The sequence below is a fragment of the Melanotaenia boesemani genome, chromosome 1 (assembly GCF_017639745.1).
Source record: "Melanotaenia boesemani isolate fMelBoe1 chromosome 1, fMelBoe1.pri, whole genome shotgun sequence".
Lineage (NCBI taxonomy): Eukaryota > Metazoa > Chordata > Actinopteri > Atheriniformes > Melanotaeniidae > Melanotaenia > Melanotaenia boesemani.
The window spans coordinates 43,376,016-43,401,383 of NC_055682.1; the positions used below are offsets into that span (position 1 = coordinate 43,376,016).

Genomic DNA, 25,368 nt, shown 5'->3' on the forward strand with positions numbered 1-25,368 from the left:
GATCATCAAAAGGAGCCTTTTACACATAAGCCTCCCCTTGGCAGAGCAATTTTGTTTAGCATGATACAGCAACAGCACTGTTCAACCCCATGGTGGCCATGGTCATCATGACCATCAGCTGAAAGACCACTCCACCAGTTTTTGGTGGCCTAACATGATGATACAAAACCCCATCTCACATACAAATCCTGTCCCCTTGTTGAACAAGGTCCAAACCTCTTTGGATGCCTGGAACAGTTCTTGTTTGGAAGGGCGTTTTGCATACTGCCAGTAAGCCTTATTTGTTCCAGTCACTGGATCAGCTTCCTGGAGTGCTTTTAAATCTTTCTTTTTCTGCATAGGAAGAGCTTGAACTGTTGAAACATCAGTCTGTAAACCAAACGCTAGTTTCAGAATTAATCCCAGTACTTCAACACCAGAAGTCAATGAAGAAATTAAATCACAAATGTGTTGTGTCTGCTTTTGCATTTGCAATGCCAGGGTGATATTTAACTTCAAAGTTAAATACAGCCACCCCAGCTGATGACTCAATACTGATGACTGAAAAAAGTTCAAATACTGTAGATGATGATCTCCAAAAGTGAAAAGACAACAATGTCGTCAAGATATAACAAAAGCGACAGAAAGGACTAATGGAGTACCAAAAATGAGCTCCATTAGTCGCTTTTTCTGCACCACCACTATGGGAGAATCATAAGGGCTGCAGCTTGGGCAAATAGCACCACAAGAAAGTAGCTCCTGTATGTGAGCTTTGACACGCTTGAATTGAAAAGGAGAGAGATGGCAATAACGCTGTCAAATATGAATATCATCCACCGAAGGAACTTCATGTTCTCCCTGGCTAAACATACCTGCATATTTTCCCAGTAACCCTTACCGTTCTTGTTCAGATGAAAGGGCAGAAAGATCAAAAGTTACTTCACTACCAACACTTACTGATTGCAACACTGCCACCTGACACCCACTCTCTTCTTCCAAAGTCACTGACCACAAGGGCGATTATGTCTGCACCACATGCAGTATGCCAAGACGGGTATTTGGTTTGTGCCATACAAGCCAACATTGACCACAGATATCTCCACTATATCCCAACTTACTCTCAACAAGCCATAGAAATCTGTATCCCAGAGGGCAGACAGCTTTCATTCTCTGGGGGCTCCTGAACTGAAGGGAGAGAGGTGGTAGCTGAACTTGGACAAACAGCAGACATTAATTTCATGGACCATGCTGGGACACATTTAGGCCGACCTTTGACCTTAACTTTTCCCAAATATCCCTGTTACCTTAGGAAGTCAATAGGATGACACTCTGACAAAACCTCTTTCCAGCCTAATGTGGCAGATTTTAACAAGGGAGACTCAAAAGCTTTGGGCCAAGCTGAACAAACAGCTTGTTATAGCAGCGCTGAATTATATTCATCCCCAGCAACCCAGGAACTGACAATTTCTTATCCTTCATACAAGGATCCTTAGGACTCTTTACAGCCAATACTCTCATTTGCCAAATGGCATTTGGGGGAAGGTCTTCTTCAGGACAGTAACATCAAGTTCAAAGTAACCTTAACAGGGAATTCCCAACCCGTTTGAAGCCTTTAACTGCGACCAGTTAAAGGTGAGGATTAAACTAATCCTCACCTTGTGACTGAAAATGCTCAATAAGGAGTTTTTCCGTAAGAGTGGTAACCGTAGAACCTGTGTCTAGTAGGCAAGGGACTGTAAAACCTCCCATGCTAACTTCCACTACTGGACATTCACGTATCAGTTCAGGAGGTTCCTTTTTCTGGTTACTTGAGCCTGAAAATCCCGTTTCTGATGTCTGGCTTCCCACACCAGAGGGCTCTAGTTTTCCTGTTGCCAAGTTGCAGTGGTGACATCACCTGCATGTACTGTTGCCTGGAAGAGACTGCAGCCAAACCACGCCCAACCTTGTTGTGTTTTCTACAAAAGGGCTTGACATCTGTTTGAAGACAGACGGGTTTTGAATCTCTCCCCTCCCTTTGAGGTGCTTGAGCAGGTGGGGCTGTATTTGAAATGCCTATATGTTTCATGATAGCATCCAACTGCCTGCTGTTTCTTTAAGCACTCTTTTAGTTCAGCTAGGTTGCTATAGGATGGCACAGTTATAGTATGAGACTCCACCATATCACCCACCTTACTTTGGCATCACATGTATCACAAGAAAAAACACAAGCTCTCTGTCTAGTCCTGTTTCCCCCCCTTTTCAGTCCACTTAATAGCAATACCGCGGAGCGTCGTAAATTACATGTTAGCATCTTGCATAATATTACATTTGAGCTCCCTCCTCAAAATGTCATCATGTACATGTTCAATAAATTGATCATGTAAAATCTGATCGGAGTTAGGAATACCTCTCTTTTTTCTGTATGGTCACATCCATAAGTGCTTTTAATGAATGAACATAATCTCTGGGAGTTTCCCCCTCCTTCTAACATTGTTGAAAAAACTGAAGCTGTGAAGAGACATAGGATTGGGAGCAGCTATAATTTTCATTAAGTACAGAAAATATCTTTTCCTCACCATCTCTATCCATTCGGCAATGTAAATCCAGCTCCGCTTTGGCAGATTATTAATTTAATTTAATTTAATTTAATTTAATTTAATTTAATTTAATTTAATTTAATTTAATTTAAGTTAATTTAATTTAATTTAATTAATTTTTTTTTTTTACCTTGTCCTGTCCAGCATGGTGGCGGCAGAATGATGGTCTGGCTGCTGTGTTGTTCTGAACAAATTTGCTTTGTCAACAGGAGCTTTATGGATATAAGGTTCCTCTTGATAATCTGATTTTATTTATTTATTTAATTTGAATGATTCATTTTATGCAATCGTAGGGGACAGAAAAATGTGGAATAATAAAGAGAATTAAACATGAAAGTAAAATAAAGGAAGAGGAGACAAAGATCCAGCAGACAGAAGCAACGAGCTTCAGTCCAACCTAACAGCAGACAAGCAGCTGCTACACCTGTACAGAAACACAACAGAGAATTTCCTACAGCTTTTACAGGTAAACTAAGCAGACAATCATCAGGAGTTCCTAAAAAAATAACCAAGACAACAACAAGGTGTATCACAACAACAACCAAAGAACCAGAAACACACACACCTGAACCAAAGCATCTCTTAGTGTATAAACACACTGGACACCTCAGTGCTGAGTCAGCATGCAGAGGATGAGGAAGGAGGGGGGTCACAGATGAGTGTGATCCTGCAAATGTGACCACGTCTCTACGGAGGTTAGAGGCAGACTAGGGTGGCCCAGATATCCGGGACATCAGCAGCATCCCGGAGCACCAACCCAAGCCCCCCCACCACAAAGACCACCTCGAGGGCAACAGAGGAAGGCTCCAGCCAGAGTCCTCCATGGCCACGGGGCACAGGCCCAAGCGGGCCAAGATCAACAGCACCGACCCTGCCAGGCACCGGCCAGATTAAAGGGCCCAGGGCCCCCAAGAGCCACCTGATATGCAGCACACATTCTGCACAACTCAGCTGCACACTCACACAACTAAGTTTAATAATTCATTGATGGATCGGGGCGGCAGGGTCCACAAAGAGGATTGGTGGCTGGAAACGACAAATGATCTATAAACATACTTTCAAGCCATCTTCCTGTGAAAATAAGACATGATTTAAAAAAAATATAATGTTGAAGTCATCTGGTTGCAAATTTACATGCCTCAACTGAAGCCCACATTGATTGGTTGGAATCTGCAGTGATGCAGACTGTGCATCAGTATGTCGTGATGAAGAAGCTCTTGATTTACTGGTCGAGCTACATTTCTGCTCTCAGGCATCTGGTCAGGATGCCTCCTGGACGCCTCCCTGGTGAGGTGTTCCGGACACGTTCCACTGGGAGGAGACTCCAGGGAAGACCCAGGACACACTGGGGGGACTACACCTCTTGGCTGGATAGGGAACGCCTCGGGATCCCCCCGATGAGCTGGTGAATGTGGCCGGGAAGAGGGAAGTCTGGGTTTCCCTGCTTATGCAGCTGCCCCCCGACCCGAGTCCGGATAAGCGGAATAAAGGAATTCACTTCCAATAAATATTTCTTGCACCAAATCCAATGTCAAATTATTACTGAAACAGTACTTTAATATTACAAGGTGGTATATTATTATAATTTGCTGTGAGGCTCTATATGGTTTTGTCTTTAGCTTTGCTAATATTATTTGAATATTATTATAGTAAACATCTCTATTTTTGTAAGTTAGTGAACTGTGCATGCTGCTAAGATATTTAGCTATATTTCCAAAGCTACTGTTATTTATATTGATATGATGATGGTTATTATTATTATTATTATTATTATTATATACTGATGTGCATGCATACCTGCTTATTGACCTAGCACATATATTCATTGTTCTTGTATTATCTTGATAAAGAAAGAAAAAGAAAGACAGTGGTAAATGTAAATGTGGCCACCAGCAGCAATGACGTACAGCTCGGCAACCCATTTAGAAGTATACAGCTAAAATTATATTAATTATGATCAAATCTTTTACTAAATCAAGTATAAAGCAACAATTGCAGCCTTGTTTACCCCAGAAACAAACTAAATCTAAACTTTATTTTGCACAGCCTGAGTATTTGTTAAAAAAAAGAAAAGAAGAAAAGAAAAAAACAGATGGGGGTGGATAAGCCTGAAGTGATGGAAAACATCCAAACAACCTGGCAAAAATGATACTATATGAAGGCAAGAGTGTTTATACTGTCATGGCTAAAACAAGTAGAAGTCCCAGCAGCACAGACCACAGCTCTGCTCCTGCTGCACAGCTTTGCCTCATGTGCTGCCGGTGTCTGAGGCTTTTCCTGCCTGCCTCTCCATACCTGGCTCCGCCTCCTTTCAGGAGTCTGCTGCACCTATCTATCTATCTATCTATCTATCTATCTATCTATCTATCTATCTATCTATCTATCTATCTATCTATCTATCTATCTATCCATCCATCCATCCATCCACCCATCCATCCATCCACCCACCCATCCATCCATCCATCCATCCATCCATCCTGTGTTGACACCGGGGCTGTAGGTGGCAGTATTATGGCTGACGCGCTTTCTGAGTAAAACCATAGAAGAAGAGGAGCCGGATCTGGTGGTTTCCTGCAGCATCAGCGCTTCGCCAGTCACCAGTGAGGTGGAGATGGCCGGCACAAGGGGAGCAGAGGATCTGTTTGACAGCATTCTCCTGGCGGATGAAAGGTGACTTTTCCGGATGAGAGTTGTTTTGTTCAGTGGGTCTCGCGCTCATCGGTTAGGAAAAGTGTTTCTGAGTTCAGCGCAAAGACGAAACACACAACAGTTGGAGTGTTTGACTCCGTTAGTTTGTGTTATTACCAGTCTGTGGAATTGAGTTGCTTGTTAATGAACTTTATTAAGTTAGAGTTAAACCCATCTTTGATGGGCGGAAGGATACAGAGAGGTCAGGTAACCTGTGTGCTCATTGAAGCGGCGGTACCGAGAGAGCGGACTATTTCTTCATGTACTTCTGCTAAGCGTGCTAAACGACAGAAATGTCCCATTGTAGTAAGAAAAAGTTATGCAGATATAAGTTGAAATATCTGCTTTGTTGCGCAATCACTGGTCTAAAATCCATCCTCGTTTTCTGTACGGAGAGCAGTAGGGGACATTTTTCTCTTTTACAGTTTCGCTCTTTACATCAGAATTAACATTTGCACAGCAGTTGGTGCTTTTCTCAGAAGAGTTAGTACAAACTGCAGAAACCTGCAAAAGCCTGTCATTTGCTAAAAATAGATAGTTCATGACTCAAAAGCAAGTATTTATGTCAATGAAAGTGTCAGAAAAATGAAAAAAGTCCTTTCACCACTGAGTACAAACACGCTACTCAAACGGCTTATTCATGTTTTCATTTTCAGTCTAATCTGTAAGTGTTTTGAACACAGAAACGTTAGATTTCTGCACTGCACACACAGACGTCCAGCCTTTTGAAAACTACAGCAAAGCTACACGTTTCTGTTGTTAGTGGACTAACTGAATACAGGACACAGAAAACATTTGTTTCACATTTTCACTTCATACACTCTTTGCCATCTTTCAGTAATTTGTTCACAGCATTATGCAAAAAACATACTTTTCAGTCACCTTTATACAACAAATGGAAAGTATTAACCCTTGGGGAGAGTTGTGCATGACTGTAAACAACATACTACTGTAACAGTACATTTTACTGTACTGTAGTAACTGAAAATACTAAATCACTCCTGTTCCTGTCTGGCCACATATTTTCATCAGTACCACACTGGATGTCATCCTCTTGGGATGCAGCGAGGAAAGTATCTCCTCTGTCCTGGAAGCAGGATGAGGATGAGGATGCTGCTCGTCCACCTTCCACCTCCAGGCAGAGAAAAACTCCTCTATTGGATTTAGTGAAAGCTGAGAGCAGTGGTTCAATAACGGAGACGTTACAGGAAGAATATTCTAAAGAAATGTTTAGAATCTGCTTGACTTATTTCGATAACTAGTTGAACTCATTTGTATGCCTCAAGCAAGAAAATAAGGACTGTTGGGGATTGACTATTCTGCAGTAAGTACATTTAATTTTGATGGTGATGCAGAGACGTGTATGAACACAGATGCTTCATGTCCACCAGCATTTGCACTTTGATCAGTGAAATGAGAAATGTGGCTCTGATGTGCACAAACAACTAACTGATGCACAGTTTGAACTTAGAGTTATGAGAAGGTTAATTCTGATGTGAGAAATGCACCAAAGCTAAATATACACAAATATCAAATGTATGCCTTGTCAGACGAAACAGGAATTTTACAGTTTCACAAACGTTCCCGTGGTTTGTTCCGATTTTTGGTTTGTTCCGATTTTTATTCTGTAAAAATGAATCAATACATAAACATGATGGTTGCTAGTTTTTGTTTAGTTATTCTTTTTTACATAAAGTAGAGGAAGCAAACATATCACCTTGCAGTTTTGTATCTAAAACAAATCTAAATATGCAGTTAGCGGCTTAATGAGCTGTAACCATGAGCTGATAACAAGGTCAGCAAACATGGAGGAAATGGAAAAGAAATCACCAAGCAAGGCTTGATTCTGCACTTTTCATTACACAGTAACAACTTTACAATCTGTTTTTGTTCCTTCTTCATTCAGCAAATATTAAAAAGAAAAGTTTCATGCTAACCTGGTTGTTTTCCAGGTTCCGTGGCGAGGGTTTCCAGGAGGGCTTCGATATGGGGACCCACCGAGGTCTGCGGGATGGCCGCAGGCATGGAGCTTCTCATGGAGCCAGGCTATCCTCTGAGGTTAGGAACGATGGTGGGCTGCTTCAGTGGCAGGGCTGGTGGTAACCAGGTAGACCTCCTTTGTCTTAAAGTTGGATCCCAAGTCATTCAGCATCCCTGCTGCTTTAACTCTTCAACTCTGTGAGAGCCCGGCACCGTCGAGCACTAAACCATCATCACTAGGTGTGTTTCCATTACCCCTAAAATTGCACAAAAGCTAAATATCGCAACAAAAAAATCGATAATGGAAACACCTGCATTTCGAAAAAACTCTCAAATATCGCTAAAAAGTTTTCACGCTCTCATGAGGTGGTTTTTCAAACGTGTCGATATAGAAGTATATCGCAAAAGTGTCATGGAAACACTTCTCACATTTACGCTCATCAGATGTGACGTAGGGGGTCATGTGACCAGGTCATTCAAACAGAGGTAGCGCAGTCTGAGTAGACGCAGGAGGAGACGGAAATCTTTTTACAAATAATTAAAGAACAAATATAGTCGTCATCCTTGGTTGCGAACAACATCGAAATGCAGAGTTTTACAAAGAAGTAGAAATGTCTATCCTCCTCAAAGTGGAGTCTCGCTGGACGAGATTTTACGAGAACAACGGCTAATGCGCTAAACACCGTTCAATGGAAACACCTGCAAATTGCAACGGCATTTTATCAAAATCTTAGAAATATCGCTTTTATTTTGTGGAATACTGTAATGGAAACGCAGCCAGTGTCTCAGGAGCGGTGGTGTGTATCTCTGTGGGGTAAATGTGATGGATATTTAACCCTTTAGATGATCTACAGACGTTTTCCAGGCATTTCTATCCCGTCCAGGAGGTTTACAATCCAGCCACTAAATGTAGTTTTATTCAGAGACTCTATCTGGTAAATCCACAATGATCCATGATAACAGCATTATTTATCACATTTCACCATAAAAACATCACCATCACTACTATGTTGCTAAGAGACCTCTATTTAGACCTGGACATGATGATGAAGCCACTTCCTGTCAGACTTTCCACCAATCACACTGGTTTATACTGGGATTAAAAGCTGCTACAGACTGGTTTATACTGGGATTAAAAGCTTCAGCTTCTACAGACTGGTTTGCATTAAAATTAAAAAGGCAGGTGGACCAAAGATGTCAACAAATGAGTTTTAGTTTTAAGGGTTAAATCCTCCTCCTGTCTGACTGGTTTCTGATCTCTTCTCCTCTGACAGATCTCCTTCTATCGTGGTTTCGCTGTCGCGTGGAAATGTCTCCTCCAGCATAACACTGATGACAAATCAAGGTATAGTCCCTATAAGCGCATGGTAAATTAATTCTGTGTATTTTCTTTCCTAAATTCCACTCACCTGTGTCACCAGGAAGCGTCTGAAGGCCCTTGAATCTCTTCTGGGGTTGATCCAAAGCTCTCACCTGGATGATCCACAGTCAGCGAAGCTGCAGGATGACACAGAGAAGCTCCGAGCCAAGTTCAGACAGGTACTCGGTTACTGCAGCACCCCTTGTCCATAGTGACCCACCAGGAAGCGACAGCCACTAATTCGAGCTTAGAGAGTCAACGTCTTCATGAAGGGGCCGTCCTGTACAGGAGGTATTATGAGAGCCTACAGTCCAGCAGACGTTTGCACACAGCAGGACAACCTCGGCCTCTTCCACAGAGCAGCAGAGCATGGAGCTGCAGATCCTAGCGTCGGATTTCTATCAGAGCTTTTACCGACTTCTTCCACGTCTGACCGTCATTTCTCCCGTCCAGAGCCCACACGTGTTTACCCACAATGCAGTGTGCTGAGCCCACAATGCACTTTGTTTTGTAGACCACTTCCTGTATTTGGTCAACTTGGGAGCTATTCTGTTCTGTTCTATTCTTTTCTTTTCTATTCTGTTCTATTCTTTTCTATTCTGTTCTATTCTTTTCTTTTCTATTCTGTTTTATTCTTTTCTATTCTGTTCTATTCTTTTCTTTTCTATTCTGTTTTATTATTTTCTATTCTGTTCTATTCTTTTCTTTTCTATTCTGTTCTATTTTAGTCTATTCTTTTCTATTCTGTTTTATTATTTTCTATTCTGTTCTATTCTAGTCTATTCTTTTCTATTCTGTTATTTTCTATTCTATTCTGTTCTATTCTTTTCTATTCTAGTCTATTCTAGTCTATTCTTTTCTATTCTGTTATTTTCTATTCTGTTCTATTCTTTTCTATTCTATTCTGTTTTATTCTTTTCTATTCTGTTCTATTCTGTTCTATTCTAAGTCCATCAGTACACCCAGATTTCTGGCGTGGTTGGTGGTTTTTAGGTGTATAGACTGAAGCTCTGTGGTGACCTTTAATCGTTTCTCTTTGGCTCCAAAGACAATCACCTCAGTTTAGTTTTTGTTTAACTGGAGAAAGTTCAGACACATCCAGTCATTAATCTCCTCAATGCATTTACCAAGAGCCTGTACGGGGCCTCTGCCTCCTGGTGACATTGTAATATAAACCTGTGTGTCATCTGCGTAGCTATGGTAACTAATGTTGTTCTTTATGACCTGTGCCAGTGGGAGCATGTAGATGTTAAACAGAAAAGGCCCCAGGATGGAACTTTGGGGAACTCCACATGTAATTCTTGTCTGCTCAGATTTAAAGTTACCTATTGACACAAGGTACTTCCTGTTCTCTGAATAAGATTTAAACCAGTGTAGCACCAGAGAGGCCACCCAGTTCTCCAGTTGTTTAAGTAATATATTGTGGTCGACTGTATCAAATGCAGCACTGAGGTCCAGTAAGATTTTTCCATCGTCTGTGTTCAAACATATGTCATTAATGACTTTGGTCAGAGCATCTCAGTGCTGTGGTGCTGTCTAAAACCTGACTGGAAGACATCGTAGCCGTTGTTTTGTTAAAAAGTCGTTTAGCTGATGAAAAACAACTTTTACTTACTGAGAAACAGAAGATCTGAGATTAGCCTGTAGTTGCTCATTTGTGTCGCCTGTGAAGCCTGAAATTGAAGACCAGTTCACAACCTGGACCGGATCCAGAGTCTTTCAGACCTTTTTGAAGAAACCTGTGGGCAGGATGTCCAAGCAGCAAGAGGAGAAGTTCTGCTGACATAAGATGTTGCCCAGATCTTTGCTGTTAATAGATTAAACTGTGTCATGGTGCTTAAACTGGTTTTCATGGACCAGTATGTCTCCTGAACCTGCTGCTGATGAACCAACTGCTGGGCTGATATTCTGGATTTTCTCAGTGAAAAATTTGGCGAACTCATTGCAGCCTTGGTGGAATAAAGTTCAGGTGCTACTGACACAGGAGGGTTTGTTAACCTGTCAACAACAGCGAATAAGACCCGAGCTTTATGATAGTTTCTGCTAATAATGTCAGAGAAACAGACTTCCTTAAAGAGAAGACCTGGCTAAACATCCCACTCGTGTTTTCACCTATACACCGTTTTGTAAACATCTCAATTCACTCAAAGTAAACACAGTAATGATCAGACAGACCCACATCACACACACAGTAACAATGGAAACGTCCAAACCCTTAGAAATCACTAAGTCTAGAGTGTGTCCTTTAACCCATGACGGCCCGACCCATGAAGAAATGGTAAGAAAAGTCCAATTTTTTTAATATGAGGTCTTTATTTGGCCCTTTAACAAAATGTAACAAAAAAATTAACATTTTTTTTTATTACTATGTGATACATTAAAAATATTATAATGTGGTTTTCTGCTTCTGGGTATCTATTAGGGGACAGAAGACAAGTATCAGATTGTGTTCAACAGGATTTTGAGCAAAGTTTAAACCATAAATTGAAGCAAAATGTCTCAGAAACTGTATGTGACAAATATGTCACGTCGGGCTCTTATGGGTTAATGTGTGTGGGCTCTGTTATATGCTGAGTCAGCCCAAAGTTCTGCAGACTGTTACTCAGGTCTTTAGTCCCCTTAACCTGAGGGTTGTCTACATGGACGTTAAAATCACCAACAATAATTACACAGATTGTAGCAGCAGGTCACTAAAACCATCATGAAATGCTGCACAGTGTCCCGGTGGCCGGTAGATAATTAAAACCATGACTCTGGAAGAGCCACGTATTTAAAAGAAGTAAAACTTCCAAGAGAAAACTGCTTCCACTGTAATGATTCATTAAATAAAACTGCTCCTCCTCCTCTCCTGTTCAGTCTGACCTCACTGATAAAACTAAGGTTGGGAGGGGTTGACTCTATCAGAGCGACTGCGTTGTTATTTTGTTTTAACCAAGTTTCTGTTAAAAACATAAAATCAAGGTTGTGTTCAGTGATAAAATATTAATTAAAAATGTTTTCCCTGCTAATGACCTAACATTTAATAAAGCTAACTTAATGGGTTTGGAACCCCGCACACAACCTGTTCAGCCTCCTGCCCTCTGGACGGAGGTACAGGAGCCTCCACTCCCGCACCACCAGACTCACCAACAGCTTCATCCATCAGGCTGTGAGACTGCTAAACTCTCGCCCCACCCCCCTGCCCCTACCCCCTCCCCCCCAACCCCAGCCCCAACTAAACTCTCGCCCCCACCCCCCAGCCCCAGCCAGCAGAACCAAAGACTGTTAACATTACTGCTACTAAGTATGCTGCTAAGTGCGATTACTGCCTTGCACTACAAACCCTGCGAACACTTGTATTACTTGACTGCCTTGCACTACAAACCCTGAGAATACTTGTATTACTTGACTGCCTTGCACTACAAACCCTGAGAATACTTGAAACTTTAACTGGAGCTGCTTCCTCACAGTATATCTCTTCATATTGTAAAACTACTGGAAGACTCAAATGCACATATGCTGATCTTGTTTGTGATACCTCTTAGCCTTGTTTTGATACCTTTTATTTATTTAAGGACCAGACTTGTCTGTGCACTTTATTGTTTGTCTTGTCCTACTTGTCTTGATACCTGTATACGCATGGGACAGTGAGAAACGTAATTTCGATTCCTTTGTATGTTATGGGCATGTGAAGAAATTGACAAATAAACCTGACTTTAACTTTAACTTTAACTATGTTTGGGGGCACGCTGTGGCTCACTGGGTATGTTAACTCTACTTAAACCTTTTAGAAAGCAGCTCTCTGTGTTCTGACCGAGCTACTTTTCTCCTTCTGTTACCAAACAGTCCAGATATTTTTGAACCTTCTAATAAACAGGGATCCAGCTGGTCCTGGGAAAAATCACGACTGCTGTTATCCAGGCAGCCGGATGACCTGTTGGAGGTCTGGTGGGGTGTGTCCACCATCCTGGTTCTTGGTGCTGCCGAGAGGGTTGGGGGCATTGCCTCCACCAATGTCTTTGTTTTTGGAAGCCGGGTGGGGACAGATGCAGCTCCTCGAAAACTCTCTCCTGCGTGTCAGTGATCATATCCTTAGGAGGACTTTGGTCTTCTTTCCCCACATCCATGGAACATCATTTACTGTAGAATCACCAATAATCAGAGTTTCAGGCCCAGCTTTTAGCTTTACCTGTAGCCTTTTCCTTTCTGACCTGTTTCCAGCCCTCACCTTGCAGTCCTGGGATAGATGGTTGTCTCATGAAGATCCTGAGTCCTCCGATAGCGGAGCAAATCTGATCTCAGGGTTCCCGCGGGGTCTTGAAAAGTCTTAAAAGTCTTGAATTTGCTAACATGCATTTAATAATGTAAAAAGTTAATGTTAATGTAAAAAGTCCTTAAATTAGACAGTTTTGTCCTTAGATTTTATACGTTAGGTCTTAAATGATGTCGTCTAAAGTTGTGCGCTGTGTTGCGTTAAAATGTGTCGGGAAATGTCCGCACTGCAAAGTGACGGAAGTGAAGAAACTTCCTCCCGTTCCAACCCGACCCTTATACTGAAATTAGGAACCAAGTATTGCTGACTTTGCAGGGAGAAATGGTTGGGGAACATTTAGCCCGACACACACGACGTTTGTTTGCTCCCCGACCCTGAGAGCCGCAGGACTACGGACGTTAAACACGTTACCAAACACGTCGTCCAGACCAACGAAGGAGTCGCAGGACGTAGCCCAGTCTGGCCGAGCACTTCATATTAACACCGAATTAATCTCTCCGCTGAACAACGGAGCCTTCGTCCTGATGTTTGACGACAGTTTGAACCCGACCATGAAAACCAAGAAGTTGGAGTCCACGTTCGTTTCTGGGACGAGGGACAGGTTCATTCAAGGTACCAGAGGTCTCATGGGACACTGGACAGCACAGGACCTGCTGGCCAATATCCCAGTAACTAATCTACTTTTATATTATTTAATATTTTATTATTATTGGTCTGCTTAATAACGTACAGCTTAATAACCTGAATATAAATAACCTTAAAATCGGTACTGCTGAATTATTTATTCGTGAACAGGTAACGAAGCCATTACAGCGTTACTGTGTTAACATGACATGTGGGAATGACGAAATAAAGATCATATAAAGACATGATGTTAGCTTAACTGGTGACTCTAAATTCTCCTGAGGAGTGCGAATGTGTCGGCCCTGCGATGGACTGGTGACCTGACCAGGTGTACCTGCCTCTCTCCTGTTAAATGCTGGATAGGCTCCAGCTTCCCTGCGACCAGTAATGGGTGGAGCAGTACAGAGAATGAATGGATGTGTTTTGATTTTCTCTTTTATGTTTTGTGTTTGATTGCGGCTGTGATAGGAAATTCCCCTCGTGGGTCTTTTTAGTCATGATTGCAGTCTGAGCTTATGTTAAGTAATGTATATTCACCAAGTTATTTTACTGCTGCTTAAAAGCCACTATTCTGGTCTTTTGTATATCCCAGTTGACAGAAGATGTTTGCAGCTGGATATGTGCACAGCTGTGCAGGAGACGCAGCTGCAGATGAAAGGCAGCTAGAGTAAAAGGAGAGACTTTTTTTGTAATAAAGGTGGTTTATCTAGTACATTTTTTGTGCATTTCTTATTTCTAGTAAGTAAAATATGTAATCTGTTGTGTGTCCAACACATCTATTGTAATTTCTAATTATGTAAAAATATATTTATAAATCATATAACATATAAACTCAAAACCTTTAATTATAATTATTGACCTTGCTTTTGCTTAAACAGGACGTAAAATAACAAGGTTCTGTATAATCATTCCAGTTTCATTATATCAGCTATTAAAGATTTTAGTGCCTGTAGAAGCACCACATGCATCTGCTAAGATGATATTTCACATTCAAAAGGTTTAATAATAAAAATGCAAGTAAATCAACAAGATAACAGAATTTATTAAAGCAAATGATTATTTAACAGAGTCTGTAGAGGCCGTGGGTGTGTGAGCTTATATGTAACATTAAAAAAAGTTATGAAGTGTTGAGGTGCCAGATCAGAGCCTCACGTACTTCACTCCCGTCTGCTTCAGCCTGCTGGCTGTTAGCAGTACTGGCTCTTCTGCAGACATTTCCCAGTCCAGCTGCTAGTCGTCTCCATGACTTTCACAGAGACACTGACTTTCAATGTCACTGTCATTCCTCTTTAAAAGACAGCGCCACCGACCTTTAAGTCTCCCAAATGCGTTTTCAACTAGGACCCGGGCCCTGGATGTTTTTTTGTTGTAGGTTTGTTGTTCTGTTGTCAAGTGGCCATTGTCTGGAAATGGTTCCAGAAGCAGAGTCCCCCAACACATAGCAGCCAACATCCACCCCCAAATGTTCTTTGTGCAAGCAGGGCACAGGCCTCCCTGCCCAACCAAGTCCCACAGTGTGGACAATCACAGAACCCGAGCATCATGCAAACTCCCGGCTTTCCTGCATTCACACTCCAGAACAGTCCTTTCCCATCAACAACTCCCTGGAGGATGATGGAATGGCAGCCTTTCCTGTTAAAGTAGTCGGTGTGTTCTTCTTCTGGTGCTATTATTGGTATGTTTGAGCCTTCAATAGCACCAACCGTGGAAGGCCCCACCTGTTCAGCCATGTCTTCAAGCTTTTCCCGGTCCGGAAAACAAATCATTTCAGGAACTAACAATGTGCAGGCAGCTTTCCAGAAGTCCTGCACACACCGACACACTGATGATTTACTGACACCAAAAAGACGACGATACTTCTGTTTTCACGGTTGGCGACTCTTTTCCTCAGTGGCAAACAGGCTCTGAAGTTGGTGTTTTGCTTCTCCATCGCTGGACGTAGCCGTGCACAAAAGTATGAAGTGTTTCCTCTGACATTCGGAAAATGCAGACCCACTGCATGTGTGTGAACCCGGGGCTGTCCCAGCCCACCGCTCACTGGCCCGGCTGAAAGCCCAAATGACTGGTCGGCTGCGCTGCTTCAACAAAAGAAGAAGCGTCAAAAGAAAAAAATAACTTAATACACTATAAAGTCAAATATAATCCAACATAATATAGTTTATAAAAAAGCATGTATAAAAGGGAGCAACATAAATAAGACATGCAATTTATATGTGAAACCTGCATCTTGTTAAATCACGTATTTCCTTCCCACAAGTATTTATCTTTTTTATAAACACAGGAAGTAAACAAAAGAATGCTGCATTGAAAACGGAGGCGTTGGAGAACGTGTCCAGGGACGCGTACGTCTCCTTTTCTTTACAGCGGTGCAGTGCACTTCATATGTTACTTACCCTTGTGATATTTTTGGGGGTACAGAGGTTACCTTATACAAGTTAGTAAACATATGAGTAGTTCATGACAGACATGATAACATGGAATGAAGTTTCTTACTCTCTGGTGCCTCTGTCTTCGTTCCACCTCAAGGCCCAAGCCAGAAGTTTGGGCTTTATTAATGATAATGATTTCAGCCGTGTTTCTCTTTTCCGCCTGCAACCTGCTCTCGTACGATGTGACATGTAACGTTTGTACAAAGAACAAAGAAAGCGGAACAAAAACCAGCTGCTGACTGGCCTCCATTGTTCTTTCAGCTTTTGCTGTTGTCGTACTAGCTTGACGCCACGGTGGCTGTCATTCAATAACGTACCAAACCGAACCATGACATGAGGAATGAGGAGGGATCAGAGATGAGTGTGATTTATAGGTATTCAAAGGCAGTGGGTAGGTTTGTAAGTAAAAAAAAGAATAAAATAAATTAAAAAACAGGATACAAAGCAAGCAGCAGCGAGTGAGTGTTCACGTTTCAGTTTTCATGTTTTCTAGCCGGTGAGAGTGAAGGTTATGTGTCCGGGTGTACACGTTCCAGTAACTTCATGCCTGTAAGACAGGCTGCTGAACCTCTGTGTGCTGCTTCGCAGGTCTGTTCAATGCTGAGCGTCCCCACAGACTTCAAGGACTACTTGAAAACAGCTGAGGGGATGTCATTCTGAGATGATGAAGATGATGCTGCTGAGGATCGGGAGCAGCTGGAGTGTCCCAGTCGGAGGAATGGAAGCTCAGCATCGGCCTGCAGTGGAGTGGTTTTATTGATGGGGATGTGAAGCTGGGCCGTTCTGATGGTGGAAGATGTAGAAAGTCTGTGATCCTCAGTCTGCTCTGCTCTGGTTAGAATCCAGACTCTGGGATCAGGAGGAAGAAGTGGTGTGTATGGAAGTGTAAGAGCAGCTTTATTGCACACATCTGGGTGGGGCTGCTTTCGGCTTTGCTTCTACAGCTCAGAGCCTGAATGGGCCGTCGGTAGAAGCAGCATCTGTGAAGGACTTCATCACCTCACAGAAACCAGAAGCTGTCACATGACTGCAGTGGTGTGGTAGAGTGATCTGATAAAAGATCGGTTTACATTTATTAAAAGCTTCCTGTTTGCTGTACCTTTTAATAAAGTGACATTTTAAACCTTAAGCTGACTGAGGAGTCGTTGGATTGTGAAGTGACGCTGCGATACTCCAGTCTTTCAGTCCTTGAATCAGGTACTCCCTACTCAGGTCAGTTTTATGACTGGGGGGCCGTTTCACAACAGAAGCCATCGGACGCCTTGCAAAGAAGCCAGATTTCAGATCCTGAGATGTTTTGACACACCTGACTGAATGAATCGTTACCAGCTTGCAGAGACATGATGAGGAGGTGCATTAACCTGAATCAGGTGTGCTGGAGGAACACATGTAGAACATGCAGGGAAAAGGGTCCTGAGGACCTGGACTGAGAAACACCGGAACAAAGGATGAGGGCTGAGATCTCACATGACCAAACATGATCTAACAAAAACAAAGAAGAAGAACCATGGCAACAACCGGAAAACAACACCCAGCATGGAAGAGGACATATACGACGAGGGAATGATGGTGGTCTTGGGACTATTGTTAAGAGAAAAGTCCAGAACTGAGAATAACAACAGACTGGAGACGGCGTGAACACGGACTTTACATCCTTCCTTGTTCTCCAGTCAGCTCGCTCTCTGATTGGCTACGATTCATTCCATGTCACCGTTCACACAGTCACAACTCAGGAGTCGTCGGCTTTCCGAACACCTAAAAGTTTTGGTGGTAAAGATTGAACATGTTCAGTACTTTCCTTTTGTCTGCCACAAGCCGTTTCAGAGCTGATTGTCAAGATTAATTAGCTCTTAACGCACCTCAGACCACAGGATGATCTTTGTGTACCCAGCTTAAAGGGACGGTTGAGTTGATGGAGCCAGTCCTGACTATATCCAAGAGAAGGGTCTGACAGCTAAGGGCCCTGCCTCCCCTACTCCTACTGTAAGAAGCTCTAGACCAGGGGTGTCAAACATGCAGCCCACGGGCCAAAGCCGGCCCCCCAGAGGGTCCAGTCTGGCTCCTACGATAATTTGGCCAATGTGACAATGACATTTACCACATTTTATTAATAGAATCCACTTTAATCCCTAGTTTGCCTGCTGGGGGTGTATTTTGTGTTTAAATGTAAAACATCTCCAAGGCAGGAGATAACTGTCAAACATAAAATGTTGCTGAAAAGCAATTTATTTTTCTCAAGAATATTCAGGTTGATCATGATGTTTAAAAGTGGATATCAGAGTGAGTATGAACATCTTGATGGTGTACTTGTTTGCAGTATAACAGGATGTGGAGTTGTATGCTGTTATTTTACTGTTCAAACCCACCGGGGATGAATTTTACTGCATGTGGCCCCAGTTTTAAACCCCTGCTTATATATAGGCCTACACAGTGGGGGAAATAGTGAGGTATTCAAGACATGGTGGAGCAGACTCCTTTTAAAAAAATACATTTTAATCCTTTGGTGTCATTTCAAGTTAGTCCTCCCTGGAAAACTGCTATAAAATGACATTTTCATGAAAATAAAAAAAACACCACAAATCTTCAAGAGAAACACTTTCTGATGAAAAAAGTCATCCCAAATGGGGAAATGCAACCACTATGGAGGGAAACGAGGGAAAAATGACCTGAATGGACAAAAAGATCCCCAATGACCAACAAGGTCTGAATAATCCAAAATTAATACAGATCCAAAGAATTAAAATCAACTGCTCCAGTCATCTTCTAACATCCCCATCCTGTGGAAAGAGGCTTTAAAGTCTGAAGAGTGAGGAAGCGGAACCCAAACCTGCAGCACAGTGCATCTCTGGGAATCATGAAGGCCACCAGGGGGCAGCACAGGACCCTTTAAAACCAAGACTGCACAGTTTTACTCCATCAGGTGACTTTTCTAATTGGGAGGGGGCAGGTGGAACTTGACCATCACCATCCACTGGACCTTTCAGCTGTTTTCTGCATTAATTTAATAAAATAATAAAGAATTTTAAGCCTAACATTTTTACCTGGAGTCTGCAAAGATGAAGAGCCATAAACTAAACATGAGACGTTACCCTGCCACAGGTCAGAGGTGTGTTATCAGACTAACGGTGGACGGTCCTCTGAACAGTGTTTTCACAAAGTTTTGATCTGCTCATCCAAACTCTCCACATCCAGAGGACCAACCGGACTTTTCCAGCCTTTGTCCAACAGCCTGCTTTCTGTTCCATTTCCACAGTCATGCTGACAATAAGCCAGTGGGTGCAGGGTACAGTAGCAGCTGCTTTATGCCGTGTCAGGCGGCAGGTGAAGGATGTCCTCCAGTCGGCAGCTTATAAAGGCAAACAGAAAAGAAGGAGGGAGGAGGAGGTGAAAGGGACAAATGAGACAGGCTGCATTCAGATGGGTGTTTTACTGCAAATTTTAGGGGGGGTCAAAAGGAATGAAATGACTGCTGCAGGGGAGGAAAAAGAAGAAGTAAGATGAATAATCACAGAGGGATGGAGAGGACAGAAGACTGAGGAGGCAGCTGAGAAAGATGAAGAAGAGCAGGAGGAAGAGGAGGAGGGACTGAGGGCTATGAGAGAATGTAATGGAATGTGGGGAGCAGGTGGTGAGTGGTGATGAATGCAGCTGGCTGAGCAAGAGAGACAGACAGAGACAGAAAGACAGACAGAGGGAGACAAAAGACAGAGACAGAGCATGCAAGAAAGAGAGAGAGAGAGAAAGAGACAGACAGATAAAGAGAAACGAGGAGGAAAAGGATGAGGAGGAGTAGTAGGAGAAAGAGGAAGAGTTGGAAGATGAAGAGGAAGAGAAATGAGGAAGAAGAGTAGGCGAAGAAGGAAGAGAAGGGAAGGATGAGGAGGAGGAGGAACGAGGAAGAGGGGGAGGAGAAAGAAGAGAAGGAGGAGGAAGGGGAAGAGGAAGAGCAAGAAGAGACAAAAGGAGGAGTAAAGGAGGAAGAAGGGGAAGAGAAGGAGGAGAAAAAATTGAAAGACGAGCAGGAGGAGGACGACGAGGTAGAGGAAGATGAGGAGGACGAGGAGAAAGAGAAGGAAAAGGAGGAGGAGAAAGAGGAAGAGGAGGTGGAAGAGGGGGAGGAGGAGGAGGAAGAGGAGGAGAAGGATGAAGAGGAGGAGGGCAGGAGTCGCAGCAACTTTAAACTCATGATGTAAAAATGCTGCAACAAACTGCTTCTGCTTTGTCTTTATTTTACTTCATTTTATTAAATGAATTTATTTATTAATTCTACTGTAATGAATTTAATGATCGCTGACGTCGTGCAGCTGCAGCCAGCAGCTGGTCCGTGGAACACCTGCGGTACACCTGCCAGGTGTTTCTGGACTGAATGAATGTGGCGCTGTAATCCAGTCTGTTAAAGTGCAGACCAGCATGTCTAAACCTGAGCGCAACAAGCAGACTGCAGGTGGCGTACGTAGGGAAGGCAGGAAATGCGACGCACAAAAACGCTCACATTTCTAAAAGCGTGTGCATGCACGTCCCGTGCCTGTTTCTGTTTAAATCAGATATTCCCATAAATCAGAATCAACTCTAAAGTGGGTGCACGTGAGGTAGTGCCTTGCCCCGCCCACATGGTGGCTATAAAAGGTCAGGTGAACGCCTGTGATAATTATTCATCACATCATTTCCATGATGGCTCAGGAGGGAAGAGGGAAGAAGAGGATCTCTTCAGAATGTGGGACTGAGATCCTGATGGACCACGTTGGAAAACGAGAACAGGTTTTATGTGGTGGGGACGGCGTGGTCATCACCAGGTCAGAAAGGAGGAGGGCAGCAGGTGGAGATGCTGTCAACACCGTGTCAGAGGGAAGACACGCCAAAGAGGAGGCCCAGCTCATTTATTCCTTTGTTTTCATGAGGAAAATGAACATGTACAGATACATCGGACACTGGAAGCAGTTTATTTGGTGTAAATAATATGTCTTTCTCGTTCCTGGGTGTTCCAGCTGGGTGGAGAGGGTGAGGCCAGGCTCCACCCAGCACAGCAGCTGTGTCCTCAGAGGAAGTCCTGCAGGTGCAGAGGGACACCATCACCAGGTGGACAAGGAGCTGCAGGAAATAAAGACCGTCTGGAGGAAAACTGGGACAACACTAAAAGTGGATTATGGATAAATAAATAAATAAAATAAAAAGATAAATCCACCTCTTCTGTGTTTCATAAGCGTTGCATCAATTCCAGACCTCCAGTCTGTCCCACTCTGCTTGATCTCAGAATAAATGACCAAAGCTTCCTTTGCTCATCTTCTTTTACTGCCTGGTAAATGTTGGCAGCAGACTCTCCTCCTCATCATTTCCTTGATTTTATTCTGGACCGGTGGTGTCGCAGGTTCCTGTTTTTCCAGATTTTGTGTGTATACCAGGGTCGGAGTTTCCGTGGAGGTAGGAACATTCTCCTGCCATGGTTGGTTTTTTTAAATTCCAAAAGTTGACCATAATTGGCGTATGCCGGTTTTTGTACCTACAGCAGCTTTAGTCCATAAGAGCCCGACGTGACATATTGGTCACATACAGTTTCTGACATGTTTTGCTTCAATTTATGGTTTAAATTTTGCTCAAAATCCTGTTGAACACAGTCTGATACTTGTTTTATTTCCTGTAATAGATACCCAGAAGCAGAAAACCACATTATAATATTGTTAATATCACATGGTAATAAACAGTAGATACCCCCCCCCCCCCCTTTAACATTTTGTTAAAGGGCCAAATAAAGACCTCATATCAGTGCTTCTTTGATTGACCATCAGTGATTGTTATCAGTAATTCTAGCATCAACTTGGGCCAGTTAATGGTGCTATGTCTACATTATATTCACTGCAGTTTTATATCAGATGTTCTTTTCTGCAGAAATGTGTAGTTTGACTAATCAGTTTGATATTTATACTTTAAATACTTAACTTAAATTGCACTTTACATGTTGAAACACTGTTTATGTGAACAGTAGGTTATGTGTATGTCGATGTTTTATTTGAAGGTTTTCACCTGATAATTGACTGAAAGATGGCACAGAAATGCTCATTTCACAAACTGCCTGGTCATTCGAGTGGAGTCCAGTTCAGAGCTCCAAGTAGATGTCACTACCTTTCAAGTTGGGTAAAAAAATAAATACAAGTAGTAAAAGAAAACTTGACAATTTGTGTATTTTGTTTTTATCAACTAATACTATAGTATAAAACTCCTCAACATTAAAGTTAAGCAAAGATTCCCTCATTTTCAGGTATGATAATCCAGCATTTTACTTTTTCTTTTTTGTTTCAGTTATTCAATTAATTTTCTTTTTTTCCTGTTGCTAAGTGCTGGCCTAGTGGCAGCAAATCCGTGCTCCTGTGCTGTTTTATTATTTTTGTAGTTCACAAAACTTTTTTTTTTTTTAACTATTTTTGTTAAAACTACTGTGTAGGTTTTTGTGCATTGTCCTATAGTTTTCTCATGTTTTTCTCCGTAGATCAGATAGGACCTCTGATAAGACCTCTGATACGACCTCTGATACAACCTCTGATAGGACCTCTGATAAGACCTCTGATAGAGCCTCTGATACAACCTCTGATACAACCTCTGATAGGACCTCTGATACAACCTCTGATATGACCTCTGATAGAACCTCTGATGGGACCTCAGATAGGACCTCTGATAGGACCTCTGATACGACCTCTGATAGAGCCTCTGATACAACCTCTGATAGGACCTCTGATGGGACCTCAGATAGGACCTCTGATAGGACCTCTGATAGGACCTCTGATGGGACCTCTGATGGGACCTCTGATAGGACCTCTGATGGGACCTCTGATGGGACCTCTGATGGGACCTCTGATACGACCTCTGATAGAGCCTCTGATGGGACCTCTGATGGGACCTCTGATACGACCTCTGATAGAGCCTCTGATACAACCTCTGATAGGACCTCTGATGGGACCTCTGATAGGACCTCTGATGGGACCTCTGATAGGACCTCTGATGGGACCTCTGATGGGACCTCTGATAGGACCTCTGATAGGACCTCTGATGGGACCTCTGATAGAGCCTCTGATACAACCTCTGATAGGACCTCTGATAGGACCTGTGATAGAGCTTCTGATAGAGCCTCTGATACAACCTCTGATAGGACCTCTGATAGAGTGTCTGATAGGACCTCTGATAGGACCTCTGATAGAGCGTCTGATAGGACCTCTGATAGGACCTCTGATAGAGCCTCTGATACAACCTCTGATAGGACCTGTGATAGAGCGTCTGATAGGATCTCTGATAGGACCTCTGATAGAGCGTCTGATAGGACCTCTGATACGACCTCTGATAGAGCCTCTGATACAACCTCTGATAGGACCTCTGATAGGACCTCTGATAGGGCAGTGTACACTAGGGAGAAACAGTTGGAACTGTCAATACGGTAATGGTCTGAAACATCCGTTTCTAACTGAACTGAGGAAGCTGTACTGTGGCTGCAGAGCTGGGGCTAAAATAAAGGCTAAGATGAACAATAAGGAGTGGTAGAGCAGAAGATGAGGAGGGAACTGCTGTGGAGTTATGGAGAATAATGAACACCCCCCTCCATAACACCTGGACAGGACAGAGAAGCAGCTGCAGGGAGAGGCTAATCTCAATGTGGTGCAGGACTGAGAGGTTCAGGAGATCCTTTGTCCCTACAGTCATTAGGAGTGGACAACATTGACTTCTTAAATTTTTATTGATAGAATTTCATTAATTATAATGACTTATCTTAATATGTATATATCTGTAAACTTGTGAGGTGCTGGTCAATGTTAATTTCCCCCATGGGGATGAATAAAGTATAATCCTAAGGAGTGGTCAAAGGAATGAGTATTGCTAGAAAGGACTAAAGTTGTCCTAGGAAGGACTAAAGTTGTCCTAGAAAGGACTAAAGTTGCCCTAGGAAGGACTAAAGTTGTCCTAGAAAGGACTAAAGTTGTCCTAAGAAGGACTAAAGTTGTCCTAAGAAGGACTAAAGTTGTCCTAGAGAAAGAACTTAAGTAGTCCTAGGAAGGACTAAAGTTGTCCTAGAGAAAGAACTTAAGTTGTCCTAGAAAGGACTAAAGTTGTCCTAGGAAGGACTAAAGTTGTCCTAGAGAAAGAACTAAAGTAGTCCTAGGAAGGACTAAAGTTGTCCTAGTTATGAGTGAAGTTTTTTCAGGAAGCAGTAAAGTAACATCCCCTAGGGTTGCTACAGTTGATCAGGTCTAGGTTCAGGTCTAGATTGAGGTCTGGGTTCAAGTCTAGATTCAGGTCTGTGTTCAGGTCTAGATTCAGGTCTAGATTCTGTTCTAGGTTCGGGTCTAGATTTAGGTCTAGATTCAGGTCTGGTTTAAGGGTCTAGATTCAGGTCTTGGTTTAGTTCTGGGTTTGGTCTAGATTCAGGTCTAGGTTAAGGTCTAGATTCAGGTCTAGATTCTGTTCTAGGTTCAGGTCTAGATTTAGGTCTAGATTCAGGTCTCGGTTCATGTCTAAGTTCGAGGTCTAGATCAGGTCTAGATTCAGGGCTGGGTTAAGGGTCTAGGTTCAAGTCTGAATTCAGGTTTATGTTTAGTTCTAGATTCAGGTCTAGGTTCAGGTCTAGATACAGGTCTTGGTTTAGTTCTGGGTTCAGTTCTAGATTGCCGTCTAGGTTCAAGTCTAGTTTCAATTCTAGATTCAGGTCTAGATTCAGGTCGAAGTTCAAGTCTAGGTTCAGTTCTTGATTCAGGTCTAGGTTCAGTTCTTGATTCAGGTCTAGATTCAGATCTAGGTTCAGGTCTAGATTAAGGTTAGATTCAGGTCTAGGTTCAGGTGTGGATTTACCTCTGGGTTTAGGTCTAGATTCAGCTCTAGGTCAGGTTCAGGTCTTAGTATAGCTTCAGGTCTAGGTTTAAGATTAGACAAGGAGTTGGTCATTTTGAACGTTAACACACCATATGAGAGTTTACAGAATGAAGATTTATATCTGAATAGACATGCTTTTATGAATTCTTTTATTCATGAGCATCATTTTACATCTATTTGTGTGGTAGGTGACATGAATGCTGACATTACAGATAGCCAGTCTGTGTTTGCTAAGCATATGTTACAGTTCTGTGAAGATAACCATTTTATTCTGTCCAGTCAGTTATTGTTACCAGATGACAGTTATACCTTCATAAGTGAAGCATGGCATACGACGTCATGGCTTGACCATTGCATTAGCTCTGCTGATGCACATGCTGTTCTAAAATCTGTGGAAATTCTGTATGAGTATTCCATGTCAGATCATGTACCGTTTGTTATGCTGCTGGATACAAATAGTCTTCCTGAGTTGATACACAGAGTAAATGATGGCTGCAAGCTTTCAAAGGATGATCTTTTGTCATATTGTATGAAAACAGGCATTGTTCTAAGCAATATACATTTACCCAGACAGGCCATTATGTGCTCAGATGTTAATTGTAATGATATTTTCCACGGTAAGGACCTTTG

At 42.5% G+C, this 25,368-nt stretch overlaps 1 protein-coding gene across 1 annotated transcript; it reads left to right on the forward strand.

Moving 5' to 3' along the window:
- Positions 1 to 5,110: 5,110 nt before the first annotated feature.
- lto1 (LTO1 maturation factor of ABCE1) lies at positions 5,111 to 18,138 on the forward strand. Its single transcript, XM_041991112.1, has 5 exons — positions 5,111 to 5,228; positions 7,199 to 7,304; positions 8,501 to 8,571; positions 8,648 to 8,765; positions 16,480 to 18,138. Exons 1-5 carry the CDS (start codon positions 5,170 to 5,172, stop codon positions 16,549 to 16,551), a joined length of 426 nt encoding a protein of 141 aa, XP_041847046.1. The 5' UTR covers positions 5,111 to 5,169; the 3' UTR covers positions 16,552 to 18,138.
- Positions 18,139 to 25,368: the final 7,230 nt, after the last annotated feature.